At 44.0% G+C, this 22607-nt stretch overlaps 1 protein-coding gene across 1 annotated transcript in view; it reads left to right on the top strand.

Annotated features, from left to right (window-relative positions):
• Window positions 1–22607, top strand: part of LOC142573088 (mitochondrial intermediate peptidase) — a 67662-nt gene that overhangs the window by 23877 nt on the left and 21178 nt on the right. The window contains exons 6-8 of the mRNA XM_075682600.1: window positions 2747–2810; window positions 5689–5894; window positions 18596–18656. Of these exons, the coding sequence (XP_075538715.1) occupies window positions 2747–2810; window positions 5689–5894; window positions 18596–18656 (331 nt within the window). The remainder of the gene's footprint in view (window positions 1–2746; window positions 2811–5688; window positions 5895–18595; window positions 18657–22607) is intronic.

The following is a 22607-nucleotide window of genomic DNA, read 5'->3' as shown; positions in this document are numbered from 1 at the left end:
AAAACTAACTTTATTATTTGGCGAGCCTGTGCCCCCAAAAGCAGGTGGCACTCGAAGTGCAACGATAGCGGCGAGCACAGTTGGTGATTGTCGAAATCTGATCTGCGGTTCAAGTGCGTCTGCTTTTATATTTGACTCGTCGAAGGCTCCAGCGTAATCGCTGGTGCCCGTGTGACTTCCAGATGGTACTTGTCAATTCGTGTTGCGCATACAATTAGATTACACAGGGTTCACTGACTAATAAGCAATGGATGGAACCGTCCGTAACATTCGAATCAGCTCGAAATCATGCACACGCATCTTGCGCTGAGCAATAAGTTTAAGTTAGTGTATGAAATACAATCCCCAGAAGAAGGATAAATAAGTACATGGGTCAATATTTTATGTTTATGTTTACGTTGTTTGCCTCCGTGTGATTGCAGGTCAGTAAATGTAACTTTGCTCTTACAGCAGTCATTCACTGCATTGTGGTTATTATCATATTTACTTGCATAATGATTGCACTTTTTTCTCAAAAAAATTGACGCAAATTCAGGGGTGCGATCATTACGCGGGTTAAATTCCCCATGAAAGGAAACATTTTCTTTTTTCATCCCGCACTCGCTGCGGAATGACAAGCAGGCGGCTGCCGCTGTTAGTGCGGGACACCAAAACAAAAATGGCGGCCAGTGGAGCAATCTCAATGCACCGAACGCGATTATTTTTCTTCTTGTGAGTACATTACGCACATTAAAACAGTTTCTTCTGTATCAGTAATGAATAATATCATTAATATCGGCAAGTTTTAGACAATATGTAGCCATGTCTGCTTTGAGGGGACAGAAACAGAGATGGGAGCACATAGCTGCCAGTGACATGGAAACACATGGCGGGCATGCTGCGGAAACTGCGGCATTTGTCTTCACTGCTATCCTAATACGGCACGTCTCCACTAAGGGTGGACGAATATCTTGGCTGCACTAAAAGCGGTGGTGCATGAATAAGGCACACTTCTAACGTATCAGTGTAAACGTGGCGACTATCGTTGCCGCTCGTGATTTGTTGCGTGCCCACGAGTGCAGACGAGAAGAATCGAAAGGCGCCCTTTGTGCTGTTGTTGTTGACCAATACCATTATGAAGCCTACAAATAATAAAGCCGAGGCAAGTTTGGTTGTAGCTTTTTCTTTTTCATAAAAGTGCGGAAAGTGATGAAAGGAATGAAATAGGGCATCAGGGCATCTGCTTAAGAATTTTGGGTGTGTGCGGACTGCTTGATATGTGTTCAAGAGTCGTTTGCATAGCACTCGACTGATGGTAAGCGTGATCATCATTAGCTAGACTTGGCACAAGTTGAGGGTGCGATCATTACACGGGAAAGAAAAAAAATTGAATTTCGACGACAAGATTCAGGGGTGCGATCATTGCGCGAGTGCGATCATTATGCGAGTAAATATGGTATGTAAAAATGTGTCACATTTTTCTTACCGTTGTACTCTTTTCAGTGTACATTCTGATGCAAACAGTTCATATCTAACAGCGGGCACTGTCTGCTTTGTTTGCGAAAAGGGGAAGATGGAACAGCAGCGACTCTCTTGAGATGGAAGTGACTAGGAGTGCTCTTGTGTGCATACAAGTTGTAGTTATTATTGTGCACTATAAAATGAGACCTTGTGGAATGAATTATCAATTCTTAGTGCAAGTTATATTGTATTAAAAGCGAATAATTGGTTCCTTAATACCTCAGATAGAATTCATTGCATTCACCGTCTCAGTTTCAAACTCTAATATCTTTTTTTAGATAAACTTGGCCCTGTCCTCGTGGTGGAAGCAGTCTACTTTGTCTGGCTGTGGGCTTCAAATCACTGACTAATTTGGATAGTGTGGTTACTTTTGCACAGGGATCACCACCACCAAAATTATCGTAAAAATTAGCCTTAGTAATTTCCGGTTACCAGCTTAATGTGTCACCTGATCATATTAAGAGAGTCTCTATTGCATAAAATTTATGTATGTGCATCTCGTATTAAAGCGAAGCCTTCTTTGTGAATACTCCTGGAATTTCCTAACCATGGTTGCTGCTATCTTGCTGAATATTGGACGTGCAGGACAGCACTCGAATTGGCCTGTGTGTAGCCCCATCTGTTCTACGTCACAGATGTGCAAATTACCCACTCTGTCCTCTGCGGATCTTGCAGTGAAACAACAACCAATACCTAAATATCCTCACTGCAACACATACAGACCGAGTGCATAATTCCTTTATTAAAGCAAAGCTTTCTGTGCCTTCTCTCCCAGGGTCTTGCGCATTTGCTCAGTTGGCTTCTTGTACAGCGCCTAGGGATAGTGCAGGTGCGAAGTGAACTGATGCAGGAGATGGTAATATATGTTGGCTAATCCCGAAAACAACTGTAATCCACAGTTTCATGGATCACGCAAGTCGCATTGCATGGGCCTGTGTGTCTTGCTGGTTTCCTCGGCAAGGAGGTAATGGCTATGCTGCAAAGTGTTGTTCAAAAAATAGACAGGTTAATGGGATTTAATTAACCATTTTTACGGAAGCTTCACTTCGCAGAGGTTCCAAAATCTGCATTGGATCTGCATAATTTTTCTCAATGTCTGAAATAAATTTTATATATAGGTATCTTGCAGCTACTATGTTTAGATGGCATTTTAATGTATCTTTCTCAGCCATGACAGCTGCCATGTTTCCACACTTTATTTGTGATATTTTAATTCAAACAATTATTTTTTTGTTTTTCCTCTTAGCTTTGCCAGTGATGGTGAGCATGTTATTGTCCCTGGTCTCTACACAGATGCTGACAATGAGCTGGTGAGTTGTTATGGTTTTCATTCGCTTACATTCCTAAACATTTGCTGTTGTGGCTCAAGCACAGACCACCGCAAAAACCATGCACGAGGTCCTAGGTTGAATTCTTGAACTTGATCGTTGTGACTGTACAACGCTCAGCAATTGAAATGCAATGCTTGCATTGTGTGACTGTGGGCACTTTTCGTGCCACTGGTGGGTGTTGGTGCACCGAGATCATGCATTATGGTGTCAAATGAAAGTGGGAGCCTTCGTGATGCATCGTGACTGCATTTGACCCCTCGGTGATCACCCAGTGCTCACTGGTGGCACAAAGAGCGCCGGCCACCATGCAGTCCGAGCATCGCGTTTCAATCGCTAAGCTCTGTACTTGCGTTTACTTACAGTTAAACCTCGATATAACGAAGTCAGCAAGGTCGGCACTCTGCTTTGTTATATCAAAATTTCATTGTACTGAAATTCAGCCTTTTATGCAGATAAGTACACTCACCAGTTGATGTTATTTTACACGGACAAGGCCGCTAGATTTTCTGAATTATCGGGCAGTTGAAAAAAAAGCAAAAGCAAATTTGAATGAGAAAAAAATTTATTTTGTTGAATTTGACAGCCGGCTACCAACAATACAGTTTCATGCCATGTGGACTATATCTTCACATCCGCGGTACTAATTAAGTGAAGCCAGCCATGCTTTCACGTCCACTCCACCCCAGGCTGATGGTGTCTCCTGTAGTAGGGTGGCGCTACCATGAATAGTGCCGGCAGCGAAGTGCAAATGTTTCGTCTGCCTCTCACTTCAACAATCTACGAAATTTGAGATTACGCAACCTTCGGTACTAAACGCGTGGAAAGACAGCGCACATAATACCATGCAATCTTGGCATGCTCGCTCTTTGCGCACATGGCAGATTTCCTCTAAAGCAGGGTGCGTGGTCTGCGTATACGCTCAGCCACACTGACAGCCATCATGTCCTGCCACAACCGTGCTAGGAAAGGAGGTGCGCATCAACCAGCTCTCTCCCTCTCCATCGCACAAGCTTGATCGTGTTACTGTAAACTCATCTTCGCTCTCTTTGATCGATGTCCGCTAAACATGCATTACTTCACTACCCAATTGTTTCAATTTCACAGTTACATGTGCCCTAAAGTGTATAATGAAAAAGGTAATTAATTTTTTTTGGTAATTGGTGAAATTACTGTCGATCTCTTTCTTAAGAACTGCTGCTAATGTCCACCTAGCCACATAGCCTGTCTGGCTGTATGACGGGGGCCTAGATATGACAGTTTCCTTTGATAGAAAGTGCTCCATATAGAAAGAAACACCCGGTACATAAATATGAGCTCGTGAGGTAAATCGTCCTTTTGAAGCATGTCTTTCAGGGATAAATGAATAGCTTACAGTTAACCATTTTGTCACTGTCCTTATTTGTGTGTGTTGGCGTTTCTCAAGTGTGCTACCCTGAGACAAATTATCAGCACACATGTTAAAAGGGACGCCAAAGAGTGACACTGGGTTAATGTGTTCTGGGGCAGTACTTCAAGACATAAATAATAATTTGCAATTATTTTACAGGAAATGTTGGCGTACCAATGGGAAAACTCTTCTGGCCCAGCCTGGGTCGACGTTGGCAATCTAACTTGGGACAAGCATGGCTATATATATGAGCCTCACATTGGCTAACTACCAGTCTGCCTATGCTGTTCCAACTACTGGCCATTGTTATGCCTTGCATGGCCCAACATAAATTTAGATTTATTTCGGGTAAACTTGCACAGCTTGTTTTGGTAGGCTCTCAATCCTAGCTTTGCCATGCATAGTGCATCGTAGATTTAATGTTTAATTATCATCCTCAAAGTATTTTTATTGTGCATAAATCTTCTGCCACTGCAAAATCTCGATGTGAGTTCTGTGCCAGAACCTGCCAATGCTGGGAAGAGAACTTGTACAGCATGCATGCATGTATGCTGCATGGGAAGTGAAGCAAGTATGTACCCTGTATTTCTCGAACCACTGCAATTCCCTGGTGGTGCCACTGGATGAATCAAAGTTTGTGGCGTCAATATAGATTGGTTACATAAGATATTCTGTATGCCTAAGCCACGGAGCTGCTATCACACGGTTATAAGTACTTCAGAAAACACATGTGCTTCCCTTGCACAGAAACTGCAATTTTGTGCCGTGATTGTGTACTGAAATGAACTCACTGCAATGGCCGTATTTCATGGCAAAGCATTATTCCAATACCGCATTCTTGCCGATCTGCCAGGGCATTGGGAAATGGTGTGCTGCCTTGGACCAAGGTCGCCGACGAATTCTGTGCGAGCATAGTTGGCCACCAGTAGTGGCCTGACTAGTGCCGACATAAGACTGGCCAAGAAAGTCAGCAAGCCGCCTGTATCTCACTTTATTGTCAATCATTGGTCATCAGCTAATTCTACTGCTTGGGTTATTAGCAAAGAATATGAAAGGCTGAGTTTTCCTTTCTGGTACTTGTGTCTGAACTGCAGTGCTGCTATATTAGTATGCCATCATAGCTTCAAAAGTGTTATCGCATGGTTGGGCTGTTTTCGTTGAGAAAAAGTGATCAAAACTCACTAGGCTGAGTCTTAGGTTCCGTGAGATTGTAACGAAATCCTTGTTTGAGATTTGTAGAACAGATAGTCTACAAATCTCAGTATGGCGCAAGGAACTAGCATGGAAACAAGAAGCTCATCTTTTGTCTTTTTGTCTTTTCTGGCTTCCCGAGACTATGCGCAGGGTAAGATTAACATTTCAAGTGTTCCAGAAGTTTAGTCTGCCAAACAAGACTAACATAAAGTGCCTGTTTAGTGTGTTTTCAACAAAACAGATGTTCTCCCCAAACTGTTGCACGTGTGATTCTAGGTGCGAGAGGCTGCATACCGGGCCTACCTTTATCCGGATAAGCACCAGAGTGAGCTGTTGGATGAGCTCCTGGGGGCGCGGCACCGTCTTGCACAACTCTGCGGGTTCCCCAGCTTTGCGCACCGCGTGCTGCGTGGCAGCATAGCGGGCAGCCCCGACGTCGTCGAACAGTTCTTGGGCATTCTCTCATCACAACTGAAGCCGAGGTGAAAATTGGATAGTCACTTTTAGCAAGTCAGCCTAAAAAAACCTATTACTCTCACCAATTCTTTTTACCGGCTAAGCAACACACTTTTGTAACTTACTCGATTGGGGTGTTTTTTTTTTTTTTTTTCAATTTGCAAAACAGCCCACGTGGCTGAGCATATTATTTGGCTCTGTCTTCAATTTCAAGGTGAAAGGCAGATCATCATTGACACACTACAAGCTAACATGCAGCCTCAGTCATTAAACAATCTCTCATTCTTGTAATAAAGCAACGATCGATCAATGGATTTGGAACTAATACGTGTTACCCTCCTGTAAAATGGTGCGTTGCTGAACGAGAGCCAAGTAGCATAATCTTAAACGTACCCCAGATGCCTGCATCATGCTTAGAAACTATTCACTCTGCATCCGTTCAGTCCATATAAGATTCAGTTTCATTTATTTATTTATTTATTTATTTATTTATTTACTGCAATATCCTCAAGGCCCATGGGCATTAGAGAAGGGAGTAGTAGGTACATAGGTTTAAAACATATTACAGAAGAATGCAGCATTGGTAATTGAAGATACAAGGGATGCTTACATAAGGAATGTAAAAGACAATACAAATAACCATAAAAATACAAAAGCTGCAGATCTTACAAAATATGATCAGTAGTGGCCGGTTTGAATGACACTGCATCTTTTAGTTTATGTCATACACATTCTGTTTGGTTTCCATAGTTACTATTTGCACAAGCCTAACTATGTCTCTGGATTGCAGAAAAGCTGCGGAGTGCAGTGTCATTACGACATGGCCACGCTGTCATTTATGTTGGTGTAGGCAAAAGAGATAACCATCCCTATTGAGGGGAGTGTGGGCCTGGGCTCACAGGCATATTTGCACAGTCATTGCAGACTATATGAACATGACTTTTGTTGAAAAGCAAATGTGGATATTTTGTGATGAGTATTCAAAAGCTTTCTATTCATCACGATGATCCAAAGAAGCAGTGAAGAAGTGCGGAGCCAGTGCGTGCATCCTCGTGTGCACCTGTGTCAGTGCCCGCTCCCTTTTTACGAGTCTAAAGCTTGTTTTTATGAGCTGGTTAGTTGCCGTCTTGCTTTTGGCCATGCTCAAGCTGGCATGTGAAACCTGAAAAGGTGCTCTGCACCACCCTGCCTCCAGTACTAGCACCCGATAACTAAAACCACTCATCAGGAGTGGTGACGTAGGCAAGCCAGTTCTGTAGAAATTCACATGTTGGAGGAAATTTCTTTAGAAGAATGGTCATCCACCTGAGAGTACAGCTGGAAGCTACAACTGTGAAGCTTTCTGTTTGTTGTGGGCTCGTTGCAACTCTTGGGTAGATGGCAACTTGTCCCCTTTAGAAGTGATGCTGGTTAAAGGTGCATTGAAGGCAAATGTCAAGTCGAGCTAAAGCTGCAGATTGCTCATCCAGGAGGACCAGAGCATCACTGTTACTGATAACATAGCGTCAAATATGTAAGCGAGAAAATGGTGCAAATATAGCTTGTACAGAAAGTGGCACCACCACTCTCAAGACACCATGCAAGTTCCCACGAAACAGCTTGTTTTGTTTTAGTTAATCAGTAACTTGTGTTAAACAGTGAATAATGAAGTTTATTCCTCTGCATTTCAGTGGGAAAGAAAAAAAATTTTACACGATTTATTGGGTTTTTCTACAAAAATCTTAGTGGCAGTTATTATCTTGGCGTAGCTCTGTCTGCGCTTTCTTCTGGGAGTGTGGAGCCTTCCCTGTGGGGACCTCTGGCTCGAAGCATGCATTAGCACATGACATAGCATCACCTCTGAGATTGCTGGCACGTTGTACACTTCCTACGTAAGGCAACCATTGAGCATGTAACAAACGTTGAGATGTTTCCGGAAGGGTAATGCAAGAGTTGCAATTCATTGTATGCTCACCTTTAGCATTCATTTAGTACTGTCATGGCTAGGTCATACACTGCTTCCCCCCCCCCACCTTTTTTTGCGTAGGTTTTTAAAAAAACGTGCCTGTAACCAGTGGCACAGTTTTGCCACTTCAGCAGGATCACTTGAAAAGATCAGCACCACTTGCACAGTGAATGACAGTGAATGATTAGTAAATTAAGTGTTCAGTTAATTATCTTAAAATCAATTACCTTAGGGCCCATGCTGCAGTTTATATACTTAGAACCAGGTTATTAGAAACACATTCAGTAAGCGGGTAGCAATTTGTTAAAGGGCTCCTGAACAAAAATATGAAAAAATTAAGAATGCATCAGAATTGCACTAAGAAGACACAATTGTTCCTATACAGTACAAATTTCACACACATACACACGCTTGAGGGTTTCTTTTTTTTCAAATGAGCCAGATCCAAAAACCAAAACTAGGTCAGCTATGCTCAAATTGCAAGCACATATAATCAGTTTTCCTCTAAGATAGCTATCAGAATGAATTAGGTCGAATAATGCCAGCTATTTCAAATTGAAAATGATCCAGATCCTGCTGGTGTACGGATCAAAATGAGTCAAATTCACTTGCCCTGTAGGAGAGCACTTACCGCATAGTGTGATCGAGGAGCTATGGTGGTCTCTTTACAGGTTGTGTTCCTGATTTTATTACAGTCTTCAGTGCTGTTCAAGAAAAATGTCCTGTAGGTCATTACAAATGAGGCTCCCTATGCTAGTGAGCAGATGAATTTGCTCTCTCCAAATATTATTCTGAGTGTTCATGACAATGTTCTAATAGCTTTTACTAAAATAACATCACACCGTTCTAAAAGTCGTTTTCAACAATGTTTTCTAACCAGAACCTCATCAAATTGAGTGTTTCAAATCAGAAGGAGTCAAATCATCAAAAGAGTCCGCATCAGATAATTACCTAACTTCTGCTAAACCATCTGATACTAGAAGTCGCCTACACCTAAACATTGTGCCTTATATTTCCCGCACGGACACATTTAAAGGGACACATTAGGCAAATATTAGGTCAAGCTAAAGTGATAGATTAATGCTTGAGAATCTCTAAGGCATCAATATTATCGCGAACAGGGCCTTAATAATTGAGAAACTGAGGTAAATGCAGGACATGATTAGAGACTCCCCCGGGACATTCAACCACTTGCCCGATGACGAAAGCACTCCTCAGTTAAATTCTGTCACTAGTACTCAACTACTCGTTGCAAAAAACATCATTATGTTGTCAGACGAAATAAAATGCTACTTATCCATTTCTACAGTTAAACCTGAATATAACGAAATTGACAAATGCTCAAAAATTTTCGTTACACAGAGGTTAAAAAGAAGTGCACAAATCAAACAAAGGAGGAACTGGAGGTACTCACCCAGAACGCATTTATTTAGTGGCAAAAAACTGTGTTATTTTGCTCTGTTGCATCTTCGTGAGGGGCAGCAACACTGAACGCTCGTAGGACATCAAGGTACATAACACTATTCCATCATTGCCTGGCGAGCCCGCGTCATGTTGCAAAACGTCAATGGCATCCAGTACTTCCTTTGCGGAAGGCAAAGCAAGTGATGAATCGACCTCCGAAGATCTCTCGTCATCACTGTTATATCGGATACTTTCTACCAGCACCTCATCCAAGATCTCTTCCGCAGTGACAGCGCAGTCGTCCATATACAAGAAATCGCAAAGCTACATGTCGTCCGGGGCTGCTCCATTCGCATGCAGTGAAACCCAAGCTGTGGCGCGATCAGGTGGGCCTAAAAGCTCTTCCTCTCCACTGTCAGTTTTAGCAGCTTGAACCTCTTTTGTGATCCAAGCCTTGCTGAAGCAGTTCATAATAATGTCTGCACTTGTTTCCCGCCAGGATGCTTCAAGCATCGCAACTTCGTGAAAAATGTCCACCTTTGTTTCCTGCTGAAGATGAATGTTCAGAAGCAGCCTTTGGTTTAGTCGACACCGGTAGGAACACTTCACACTGTTAATAATTCCTCTGGGCTGAATGATCGAGGTACAGTTCGCGGGTAAAAACTGGAGTTCAGTGTTAGGCTGCTCGAGGCCTACAACTTAGTGCGCAGTACAGTTGTCCACGAATAGACAAATTCTGCAGCCTTGTTTCTTGATATCTTTGTCGAAATCTCTCAACCAGTCACTAAATATGCCCCATGTCATTCATGCTTTTGCATTTGCCACATATTTCACTGGCATTCTGTGTGTCCCTTTACAGCATCTGGGTTGGGCACTTTTGCCAATAACCAGTGGGACTCGCTTGTCGCTTCCGTCTGAATTTACAGAGAGCAAAACAGTCAAGCGACGTTTACTCTGCTTGCCGCCGTGGCAGATGAGACCATTTAGCGTAAGAGTGCGGTTTGGGAGCAACTCTCAAAAAAGGGCCGTCTCGTCAGCGTTGTATGTATCACACACACGTCGTAACACTCCGAAATATCTGGTAGCTTGTTCTCAATCCAAGAAGTGGCACCATCGCTGTCTGCAAAGGAGGATTCACCACTAATTACTTTGCCGATGATTCCATACCTGCATTTGAAGCCTTGAAGCCACCCGTTACTTGCTTTTAAATCATTGCAGCCCAAGATACAAGCATAGTCTCTTGCTTTTTGCTGCAAAACAGCACCGCTGACGGGAACATGTCGTGCTCTCATGTCCATGAGCCAAGTAAACACCACTTTGTCGATGTCGGCGTATGCTGATCGCTTCAGCTTCTTCTTGCTGTCGGTACCTGACTCCACTGCATTGCGAATCGCACCTTTGTTTTCAGAATTGTAGACAGAGAACTAGCTGGGATGCCAAATTTGGCAGCTACATCCTTTTTTTTTTTTTGCCTCCAGAAACAATGTCCAAGATGGCCATTTTGCTTCAAGAGTCAATATTTATGTTTCTTTGTCGAGGCACTCATCCTTGGAATGAGACATCGAAGTGACTAGATCCATGGACACAGGAGCCGACTCGCACATATGCACGGCATCAAAAACGAAGTGACGAAGAGTGACCACGACTCCGCAAGACACGAAAAGCAGTCCTTTTCTTCTTAGTAGTGTCACCTGGTGTCAGGTTAACGGAGTGAAGTGCAGAGACTTCTGTAGCTACCAAAGAGTGGCGCTGCCAACATGCCACTGGCAACCTGCAAGCGGCAGCAACGTTACTTAGAATGAACGGCGGGTTGTTTGAAGGGAGGAGGAAATAAGAACAGAACCACAGCAACGCTTCGCCGTGGTCCCTCATGGGTTGCAGGATCAAGCGTCTTTCCATTCTTTAGATCACTATCATCAAGAATCGCATTGCCAATCGGCTCTAGGGAAACAAGGAGTGCTTCAATGTGTGTGTAGACACGTGCGGACAAGCATCGTCCCTCCCTACTCTGCGCCAACAGCACTCTGCGGAAGCCTCGCTGTCGCTGGAGCTACTACGTGCGCACCAAGCACGATGACACCGCTTCGCACTCCATTGTCAGCAGGGCAACTGCAGGAGATGCATACGGCTGCTACTCGTGCTAAAATAACCAAATGTGGGGCAAAATCCACTAGGTGGTCGGTGAAGGAAATTCGTTATTTCCAGGGTGCCTCCCGCCGCCACTTTTTACATAGAGGTCACAAATACATGTGCTTCTATGGAGTAACAGTGGCGAGTAGAAAAACTTCGGAATATCGAGGAATTCATTGTATGGAGGTTCGTTGTAGGCAGGTTTAACTGTATTTCATTTTTAGAAAAAACTCATTGAATTTACCCTTGACAACAATGCGGGCAGTCAAAAGGTTTCGTTTTCCGCTCGACTCTGCACCACCCACGCTTTCGCATTTCAGTAGTTTCATTACAGCGTAGTGCAGTGCTCATTTTGCTGGCTCGCGAAACTTGCACAAACTGCAAGTAGCAGAAAATTCAACTTCGATGTTATGTCTCAGGGGACCCAAATGGTCTATGCCACTTTACCAAAAAGCAGCTGCAGTGACAAATCTACCGCTTTGTCTTGGCTCAATGCTGCCATTTATTGGACGCCGTTTTACTCACCTACGGCAGCAAAGGGTGCTGTTGGCATATGCAATGCCACCACTCTCCCGATGAGGGGGCGGGAGATTTGAATTTCAAAAAAGGTATTTGGTACCTTCAGATGCAATTTTCTCGTAAATTAAGTCCTTTCTTAGCACAAAACGGTCATTGCAAGCTTTCTGGAATGGTATTTAAACAGTCCACTTCGACTTAGTATTTGCCTTTAGTGTCCCTTTAGATATAGTTTCTTTCCCCGTGTAGTTGAATACTGGAATTCATTGCCTATTCCTATTCGTTCCCTTCCTCTAAACTTATGATAGGTATTTACTGCCTTCATTTGGTCTGTATCGTCAATATTGCCTCTATTTTTTGTCATTGTTCTGTTCTTCACACCTACTCTTGCAATAGCGCAATAAGTCTGCAGTATGTACAAAAAAAGAAAAGATTTACCTGTTAATATTGGTCAAATGTACGGCGTAATTTTTCACTACTTCTCGCTGCAAAGTTTCTCTGGCTGACATATAAAACATATCATTAATGGCTTTTATTGCATTGCATTTCAGTCCCATAACAAATTTTTTTGTTTTTCTGAAATTCTGTTTTGTTGGATTTGATTCATTTTGAAAAGGAACTCGTATATTCCACTATATATCACAAATTTTTAGCAGATGACTGCCTTTTCATAGGTTTATGAGTGCAAGCCAGCTGCAAGATATGCTGTGCAAGGCTGCACACTGACAGGCGTGGATTCACGCCTACCTATGGCTGCAGCAAACAGATGCAGGCAGCCAGCGCTTGGCATAGCTTGGCTCACGTTTACATGTCTTGAAGTGTGCTTTATGAGTGCATAGAGAGAGAGAGATACAAAGGAATGAAGGGAAAGGCAGGGAAAATAGCCAGATGGAATTATCCAGCTTGCTACCCCATACTGGGAAATAAGGGAGCATAAAAACTAACAGAAGAGAGAAAGCGCAGTCATCTGATTCTTTAACAGTACCACATGAGTATCGACTGGCTGGCCGGTCAGCGTATTCCAACAGCGCGAAGTGACGAGATCAGCAAGAGTAGCGCGTGCGCAAAAAGTTCACTCGAAGCGCATGTTTCGTCTGCTAGGCTCATCCCACTGCCCCTGGTGCGCTCAACGCAGTAGAAGCTTGTGGCACGTTTGAAACTAGATTGAAAATTTGATAATCCCCTCTCGCGCTACTCTTTCTTGTTCCTATGACATAGCTGCATTGCAGCTTTGCGCATTTTGTTTATTATTTTCCTGCGCATGTGCGCTAGAGCAGCACATGTTAAAGAAAGATAATAATGATGTAAGCCAGGGGCACATGCTTCTGCTATCTCCAATAGGCCAGGAAGCTTGCACCGAATTAATCGTGCCAGGGGCTGTGATGAGCTGGTAGGAAGAGCCTAGCAGACGAAACTCGCGCTTCGAATGAACTTGGTGCGGATGTGCTACTCTTGTTGATCTTGTAGTTTCACACCATTAGAAGGCACTGGCTGGTTGGCCAGTCAACGCTTGTGTGGAACTGTTAAAGAGTCGGTCGACTGTACATGGTAAGGTTGAGATGTGCAACACATGCAGGAAGAAATTCATTAACGATTACTATACTACCTAATGCAGAATTTGAGTGCAGCTCTATACGTGTTTTCGTTTCGCGATATATTGCCTGGCGTGGACAACCTGTCTCGTCCGGCAAGTTGCAAATGGAGCGAAGTGCAGCTAATCTGGATATTGCGAGAGCCAGTGTGTGGGTGTCGCATGGGCGCAATTCTCAGCAGCCGCTGCTGACAGACCTCCCAGATGACGCTCACTACTCTAGTGCCATCTCGTACCCATTGTCGCCGCACCACGCTTTTTTTCTCATGTTCTCATACTTTTGCCTTACCCTCCTCTGCTTTCCGCCTCATGGTTCCACTGCATCCTCCTCGCCACTTTCCTCCTCACATCTTTCATCCCCCACTGTGCTCTGCGTTCGCTTTCATCTTTCGCTTTGATCACTCGCTCGATTACGCCGAGGTACAATGCCGAGGCACACCAACGCTCACCACAGGATCGGGCACCTAAGAGCTGCGCTCTAAAAAGAAGGTTCATGCTGAAGTCTTCTAGTTGCTCGCAATTGTGAGTGCATGAATAAGTATGTAAAGTGCTAACGAAAGTGATGGCACGAGTGGTGGTTGTGACTCCAACGCACAGTATGACCTGGCGTCCTATCTTTTGTAGCAGCAACAGCACACCAGCGATGTACAACAAATTCTCGGATACAACAAATCGGATGGCGAACAAATTACAAACTGCCTGGATAGCGTCGTACAATGGTGGTAGCAATCGGGTGGCTGGAGCCAAACCCAGCACACTCGTGTGTAACATTCCCTATCACAGAGCGAACGCCGTCGGTAGGCCTGCTCCTGACAAGCCCAATCACCCCGGACAAGGCATTTGCTCCTGTCACTGCTCACAGTGACATCAAAATCAGCTATACTTTGTTTCTAATGCAAAATAGCAACTAATAAAATGAGATTATGTCGAAATTACACCTTATCTGCAAAGAAATCTTATCCGCTGGTGAGATAGGGAGCTGCAATTGAGGACATTTCACAAGCAGGCAGCATGCACCAACTGCCTCAGTGAGGAGTTTTCTTTGGTTTGCATGTTTGCGTGTCGTACCGGCAGCATCAAAAAAAGAAAGAAAGAAAAGAAAAAACTTTTCTTTATGTGGGAAATAGTTGTACAAACTAATCGTGTTGGTAAAAAGAAGTGCTGTATGACAAAATAGAGCTGGGTCTCACACACCGTAGGCCACGGTGTCCAGTGAGATATATAGCCTACTGACCCTATCAGCGGGTGTCAGTGGAGCTGTCAGTTGATGGCGTGCCATGGTGAAGTGTTTGTCACTCGCGCAGGCTTTTATTGACGATGTTCATGTAAAACAAGCCAACGTCGTCCAGAGATGTCTTTTTTTGCGCTTATTAACGAGGGTATGAAATCTTCTGAGCCTACGTGTATGGGTGCCGGATCTAGACAGAGTATGTATTGCTTGCTTGTTCACACATCCATTTCATGTGTCTTGAATTACCGTATGCCACAATATTACTGCACAAAATAACTGTGCATTGGATGTCATTTGCCATCGTCTGTGCTGCTTCGTATGGGTGTGATGCGAGCGAGCGGGTCACGGCTGGCAATGTTCATGGGAAAAGAGCAAGCACAGCAGTATCCAGTAGGGTTAACATCACAACCTGTATTTTGCGTCATGTCTGGTAGATGCGATAGTTTATGAGAAAGTAACTAAATTACATATTTTCCACACATTTTATTTTCCAAAAACAGCACTGCATTTACCACTTTCGGTGCCCCAGCTGTCATATAGAGCTAAAAATCTTGGCAGCAATGTTTTTATTCACCAGCCTTTTAAACAATCTGAACGGTACAAGGAACCGTTTTTCCGGAATATGCATAACATGTAAGGTAGAAAAAGAAATTTGCAGTAGCTTCAAAATACAGAAAATTCACATAGAAAGACGTAGAAATCTTATCTACTTTTGAATTGGATTTTGGGAAAGAGGACTTCCTAAACAAGCATGACTTGCAGGAAAATTCACAAAATTTTAACTCATGTCCTGTCTATTGTGGTGGGTAATGAGGTTGCATTATTACACCACTTGTATTGTATCATAAGAAAGTTCTATCATAATAAATGAAATGAAAGAGCTCTAAAAGCAGTCTTGTCAATTTATGGCTGGGTAGTGCTGAAGTTATGACTTTGTAGTAGAAGTCCTCTGACCGGCACCAGTTTTGAAGTATTACCTGCTTACTAAAAATATTATGAAACAAATTGGTATTCCACTCCTTATACAGGGGTATCATATTTAAGTTTTACGTAATTTTTAAAGTTTGCCTGTTGCAGATAATCTAATTCTAGCCCTTGACCTTGATTATTCAGAGATGCGGACATTATTTGCAAAGTAAATTGAAACACATTTCAAGATAATTAAAATAACATTAAATTGTTAGCCTCCTAACTACATTATTTCACATATTGCAACATATGAATTATAGCTGATGAGTTTGCAAGGTGTATTATTTGGAATGAATTTGCACAATGACGCCAGTTTGGAGATATGTGCCCTCAAACTCGCCTTAAAAATGAGCTGTTGTTCCACTTACTTTTTTAACAAAACCTTTTATGCATTTAACCACAGAAGTAACTGGAATGCCCATGTATTTGGTCTCACACTTTGGGAAATAATATCTCGAAGCTGGTCTCCTCCTAGAAATTCATTTGAAGTGTATACATCTTGAAAGCTCAACAGCTACAATTTGTAAGTTCTAGAATGTGATGTAAAGTAAGTAATTAAGAACTTAATGTGTGTATTGTTCATTAGTTGAACGTGTGTTTCAATTTCTCGTGCTAGTATGCCCGCCTCTCAAAGACAAAAATTAGGCTATCTACCATTGGCAATTCTTTAAAATTCCATAAAACTGAAAAATGCTCACCCCCTAATTTAGTATGGTTTGTAGGACACTCTAAATGTAGTTATCTTGAAAATGAGTGTTGCATTGCGGAATCTTACTGAAATGGAAATACCTCAAGCATCGACTCACTCCAATTCTACAAATGCAATGTTCATGCTAAAGCTAACTAATTAGATAATTCGTAGAACATGTTACATCTGTGAGATAGTCGTTCATTCTGGAACTTTACATGCCAGAAACAACAAAGAAGACAGCCCCCCCCAAAAATGATATCTACAGACAAGGAAGATGAGATTAAGGGTGGTACTCACACTTAGCTCTCTTACATTGCAATTTGTTGAACAAGGCACCTTCTATGAAGGAAAGAAAAAAATTCACACGGAAACTCTTGTGGGAGATGTCCAAGTATGCGTAAGCATTGTGCCACTTGCTCATTTCCACGCAGCCCGGTGTAATTATCAGTGTTACAAAACTTGATCCAGCCAGTACAAATGATAGTGCTGCGGCGACACGAACTGGTGCAGACAGTGGAGGTGTTGGCGCCAGGTGCGCTGATGATGTTCCGAGTATTCTAAGCCATTATCGTTCTTTAGCACCTTATTCTTCCACGTCGAACCATTATGAACCATAATCAACCGTGCTCCGGTGGCTGTATACGAGACGGCTGCACAAATCGTATCTTGAAAGTGATCTGCAATGCGGACAGAGAGTTCCGATTGCTGATACCTCCACATGCTGTGTTTTCACTGCTTCGCGTTGAAAAGAGACGTGCAAAGATCTGGGAAAGGGGCAGGGTGCGGTGTGTGCCGAGACCTTTGTGAGTGCTGTGATCTGGCCATTTTGTTCGTGTTGAAGCTACAGGTAGCACGAAGGTAAAGTCGCTTGCTGCTATGGGCTCTATCTTGAAAACGATCATTTACGTGATAGAGAGGCAGGTGAACGGACAGTTTTTCTCATTGGGCAAGCATAGAAATAATTAACAATTTTTTTTTTTTTCGGCAGTATCTGTCACAAGGCATATGGGAAGGTTTAACCATGACTTCAGGCATTCAGCCTTCGCAAGGCAAGCTCCTTTGCTTCCGTTCTCCACCTGCTTTCACTGGGGAAAACATGGGAAATGTGCGCATTATGCATTACATCTCAGGATTAGCATGCCGATTTGGTTCCTGGTAGGTTTAAGTGCCACAGGCGGCCAGACATGCCACCACTTTTTTCACTCCGTCACGCTCATTTTCTGCTCGCTGCGTATCATGACTTGTAGTTATTGGTCTGGTACGTGGAAACATTGTCACTTTTGCCAATGCTTACTTTGAAGTGTCCACACGATTAGCCACATGTTAAAACTTTTGAGCTGTCCAGCAGACAAGCAGATGATGATGGAACGTAGCTGTCCTTGGTGATTAGAAATGACTGCTGTCTATCATATGCTTGGGTGCTATTGTCCATGATTGCTCCTTTTAGAGTGCAGCTCGTAGGCACCCGTTCCTGCATTGAGTGTCAGCATTCCTCGGTGTGACTGAGGGAACGTGGAGCACAGCAGAGGGTGAAAGACGGCATTAGCGAAGCGAGCGCATGAAGGAAAACGGAGGATGAAGGTGCAACGGAACCATGAGGAAGAGAGTGTAGAAGGAGGGTATGGCAAAAGTGTGAGAAGAAAAGCTTAGTGCCACACAAGACAGGCTGTCTGGCAACAATCGTTACGAGATGGCGTCAGAGTAGCGCGCCATCATCTATTCGCCAATGACACCATCGATAAGGCATGCTATGAGCACATTCAGCGATACCGTATATGGAAACAAAGCGCTGCATGAGTGGAGATCTGTTTGTGGCGGCTGCTCTGAATCACGTCCACACGTCACCTACAGACTGCCTCTCGCGATCTCCCAATTAGCATGGCAGTCGCACCACGCTTTGCTGCATTTGCGATGTACCGCACAAGACAGATTGTCCGCACCAGCCAAGCTACTCACAATGTTCCTATCCTAATATAAACCATGTACCTATATAATCATAATACAAAATATTGATGCGCATACTTCTTTCACATCGCTCAAATGTTGCTCAAATGATGTTGCTCAAATGTTGCATTAGGGAATATCATGAACATCAGTGAATTTTTTTTAATTTTTTATGACTAGGCTTGTGGATTGTCATGTGAGGCTGCCTCCTTTTTCCTTTCCTTTATGGCAGTTTCATTGCATTATTTATGCTCGGTCTTCATGTGTCCATAAAAGCTAAAACATGTATGCTATTTGTTTCACTAGGGCAGACAATGATTACAAGGAGATGTTGGACATGAAGACATCTGGTAGCGGCAACAAAAGTGTAAGTCAGCTCTTTGATGTGCCAGCGATATTAGGGAAAAGGGGACACACATATATATTTATGTTTAAGTGCCCTCATTACTAGGGGCACGTGAGTAGTGAAACTTCATGATAAGTCAAATTTGATCTAAGTAGTGTGCAGTGGCAATAAAAGATAATCAAATATCTGTATAGTGTGTGTGTGTGTGTGTGTGTGTGTGTGCGCGCGTGCGTGCGTGCGTGCGTGCGTGCATGCGTGCGTGTGTGTGTGTGTGTGTGTGTGTGTGTGTGTGTGTGTGTGTGTGTGTGTGTGTGTGTGTGTGTGTGTGTGTGTGTGTGTGTGTGTGTGTGTGTGTGTGTGTGTGCGTGTGACTGTATATGCTGTTAAGAGTTTATCACTGCATATATCATAACCATCACCCAGCACCTGGAGTAGTCTCTCGCTCTGTGCCAAGACTGCCTTCACTCATAGACGATGGTGTGTCTAGCACCAGCCACGCGACAGTGAAGGTAGCCCAGAAAGCAATCATCTGAGAATGTGGCACACCTTTCTCAGCCATTTGTGGAATAAGTCACCTATTCTCTGCTGAATCTGATACTTCAAACCCCGATTATTCGGACTATTAGGCTGTCCCCATCCTATCTGCATTATCAGTTGGCGATTGTGGATTCTTCGGAGGTTTAACTGGAGATGGTGTGTTTGTTTTAGTATTTAACAGCAGGTTTATGCTATTTTAACAATATATTAGCACATTATGTTTCCTGGGCACAGTTAAACCTCAATATAACGAAGTAGGTAAAATCGGCAATTTGCTTCGTTATATCAAAATTTCGTTGTTTTGAAATTCAACCTTTCATGCAAATAAGTACAGTCGCTGATCGAATTTTTTGACACAGAAAGAGGCCACAGAATTTTCCGAATTGTCGGGCAATCTAAAAAAAGCAAATTTTAAGGAGAAAACAATTCATTTTGATGAATTTGGGAGTCGGCGACGAATGATATGGTTTCATGCCATGTTGCCGATATCTTCACATCAGCGGTATGAATGAAACGAAGCCAGCCACGCTTTCACGTGCACTCCGCCCCCACGGTTGATAGCGTCATCCGCACTGAGAGGATGCTCTAATGAAAAGCGCCGACAGCGGGGAGTGAATGCCTCGTCTGCCTCTTGCTCCAACGGGTTGCCAAAAGTCGAGATTATGCAACCTCCAAAACTAAACACGTGGTAAGATAGCTTACATGATGCCGCGCCGTCTCAGCACGCCCACTCTTTGCACATGTGGCTTGCATGGATGCGTGTGCGCTCAGGCATGCTTACAGCCACGCGCAGCCACAGCCGAGCCAGAAATCGTGACGCGCGCCAACTTACCCCCCCACCCCCAGCCCCTCACGTGCGCTTGATCGCATTACCATGAGATCACTCCCCTCCTCTTCTTTGCCTTTGCTCGCATGAGAAGGCGGCACTCGAGAAGCCACCATCTTTCTTGTCTCACCCTCGCACACTTTCACTTGCACCTAAAGCACAAAGTGTGCAGGGCGTGATAGGATCTTATCGCACTTGGACTTTTACAGAATATGATGCGGCTCGATTTCAGTGGTCACTCTGGTCGCTCCACGAGCCATTTGAGAGGTGTGTTTGCAAGCAACAGCTTGTAATTCAACAATTTGAACATCTGCATCTACGGAAGTTTCCATTTATTGCCTCGGCATTCCTTTGTGATGGAAGCAAACTTTCGTTATATTGAAATCACATACAAACACACTTCATTAATTTCAGGTCCTAAATACATGCTGTTCTATGGACAAGAGGTTATGCGAAGTTAAATACTTCGTTATATTGATGTTTAACTGTATTATGTTTTTTTCTCGCGGTCCTGAGGAAAGTGTGTTGGAGGGTTTCTGTTGTATTCTCATGTCGCGTTTTTGGTTACAACAATGAAATCTGGCTACTAGGCATCTGTGTAAAAAGGAAAAAGAATGTGAAATCCTGGAAAAAAAAATGAAGATGCATGCCACCGCATCCACCTGCATGTTGTGCACACCGACTGCCTTCGTCGCGTTGCCAGCCTCGTGTGCCCCCCTCCCCTCTATCTTGCACCCCTACAAAACATGAGTTGGTGGCACTGTCCGCACGGTCAACTGCCCTCACCGGCACCCACTGGTTCAGGCAGCGCACTCGAACACTATCGATAAACACTGTGCGGGGAAAACACGCAGGGCATGGTGGCATGTTTCATATGGCTGTCGTGTGGGGGCCAGTCTTTTCAGTGTCTACTACATCCTAGCAGTACTTTTTGTCTCGTACTCAGTCATTTATGTGGCCCTTATCAGTGCAACGTATGAAAGTTCTATTGCCGCTGTGTTAAGCAAAGCGTTCTGTGCCTCTTCCCACCACTTCTTGGGTCCTGGCTGCTGTCTTGCACAATGGGCCAATCCCGGAAATGGTGGAAACCGAGGCCACCCTTGTTAACCGGGCACATTATACAGTGAGTGCAGATGTTAGCTGCAACATAAACAAAATGGGGCCGAAATGTGTACCTAGTGCAGTGGAGGCAGAGTGTCTGAAGAAGCGTTGAGCAGGGCAGGAATGTCTTCCGTACACAGTGAATTGTGGTCAAGGAGAAGCTTCAATTTGGGGCCAACCGTCACCAATGCCACCTATTCGAGTACACTTAAAATGCAGAAATGCTTTTATAAAGCAACCCCTGGACCAGTCTGAATTAAATTTGTTGCACTTGAGAGAGAAAATTAAATGATAGATATGGTAGAAAGCTTAATTTTGATTTAGGGCCTGAAATATTTAGGAACATTGCCGAAGATTGGCATGTTTAAAAAAATATACAGTGGACTCTCGTTAAGATGAACTTGGTTAAGTCGAACTCTCGCATATGACGAACAACATGGGAACGTGTTTAGTTTTCCATAGAGTTATTGCAAAAAAAAATCTGCTTAAGATTAACCGCCTCAGACGTACTCTTCGGTTAAGACGAACATTCGGCATGACCGCTACGGATCCTAGAGGCTAGCGTGCCTCGATTTGCCGCTCCCGAGGGCGTATGCATTGAGGCACCTTACTGGAGGCCTGTGGCGCATATCGCCTGTGGGCAGAGGCAAAAATGAGGAGGAAACAAAAAAAGTTAGTGACATTTCGCTTCATAAACACGGGCAACGTGCAAGCCTATGGGTGCTACAACGCAGGGTAAGCTAACGGCCCTCAGTGCACCTAGACAGCCACACTATATACCCGTACTGTCCGTATCGCATATCGCATTCAAGATAGGATTCGTGCGGTCCTGCCATATGCAGCAGCCACCAGAGTGGAATGCCCCCTTGTAAACATTCGCTTACTAACTAGATTAACAAGCATAGTGCCAGCGCACATAGGCAAACATGAACATATCACACTTGGTGACCGCGGACACTCGCTGTCACCGTGCTGTCTGTACCGCTTCAGCGCAAACTGAGCGACGAAAACACAGCGGACACAAAGCTGGGAGCCATCAGCCCACCTACTCTGTGCCCCCAAAGCAGATCACTTTCAAGATAAAGCGCACGCAACCGTGCGTGGACGAAGTACAACGCTCCCCTCTCCCAGTGCCATGTGTGCGATGAATGGCAAGCTTCCTCCTGCTTTTCCTCCCTTGCGTACACAAGCTTGAGCCACAATTGTCAGTTTACCATCGCACATTTTCACTCCCACACACAGCATATGGCGTGCAAGGACGATGTCACGAGACAAACCCTGGTACGTCCGTATCACAACAAAACTTGTCGCGACTGCTGGAGAAAGTCAACCCAGCACACCTCTGCCTACCTTCCTCCTCCGTGACGCTTCGCCTTGTCTCTCCTTCCCTACGTTGCTCAACGTCACCTAGACTTTCCTCTAGGTGGCGTTGCTTTGCCGCGCACTCAGCGCACTGCTTTGTACTTCCCCAGCGCGCAATTCTCTTCCCTTCCAGGCACCTTCCTCCT

The sequence above is a fragment of the Dermacentor variabilis genome, chromosome 2 (genome assembly GCF_050947875.1).
Source record: "Dermacentor variabilis isolate Ectoservices chromosome 2, ASM5094787v1, whole genome shotgun sequence".
Lineage (NCBI taxonomy): Eukaryota > Metazoa > Arthropoda > Arachnida > Ixodida > Ixodidae > Dermacentor > Dermacentor variabilis.
The sequence above is the reverse complement of the archived record's forward strand: the minus strand, read 5'-3'. Positions and strand labels throughout refer to the sequence as shown.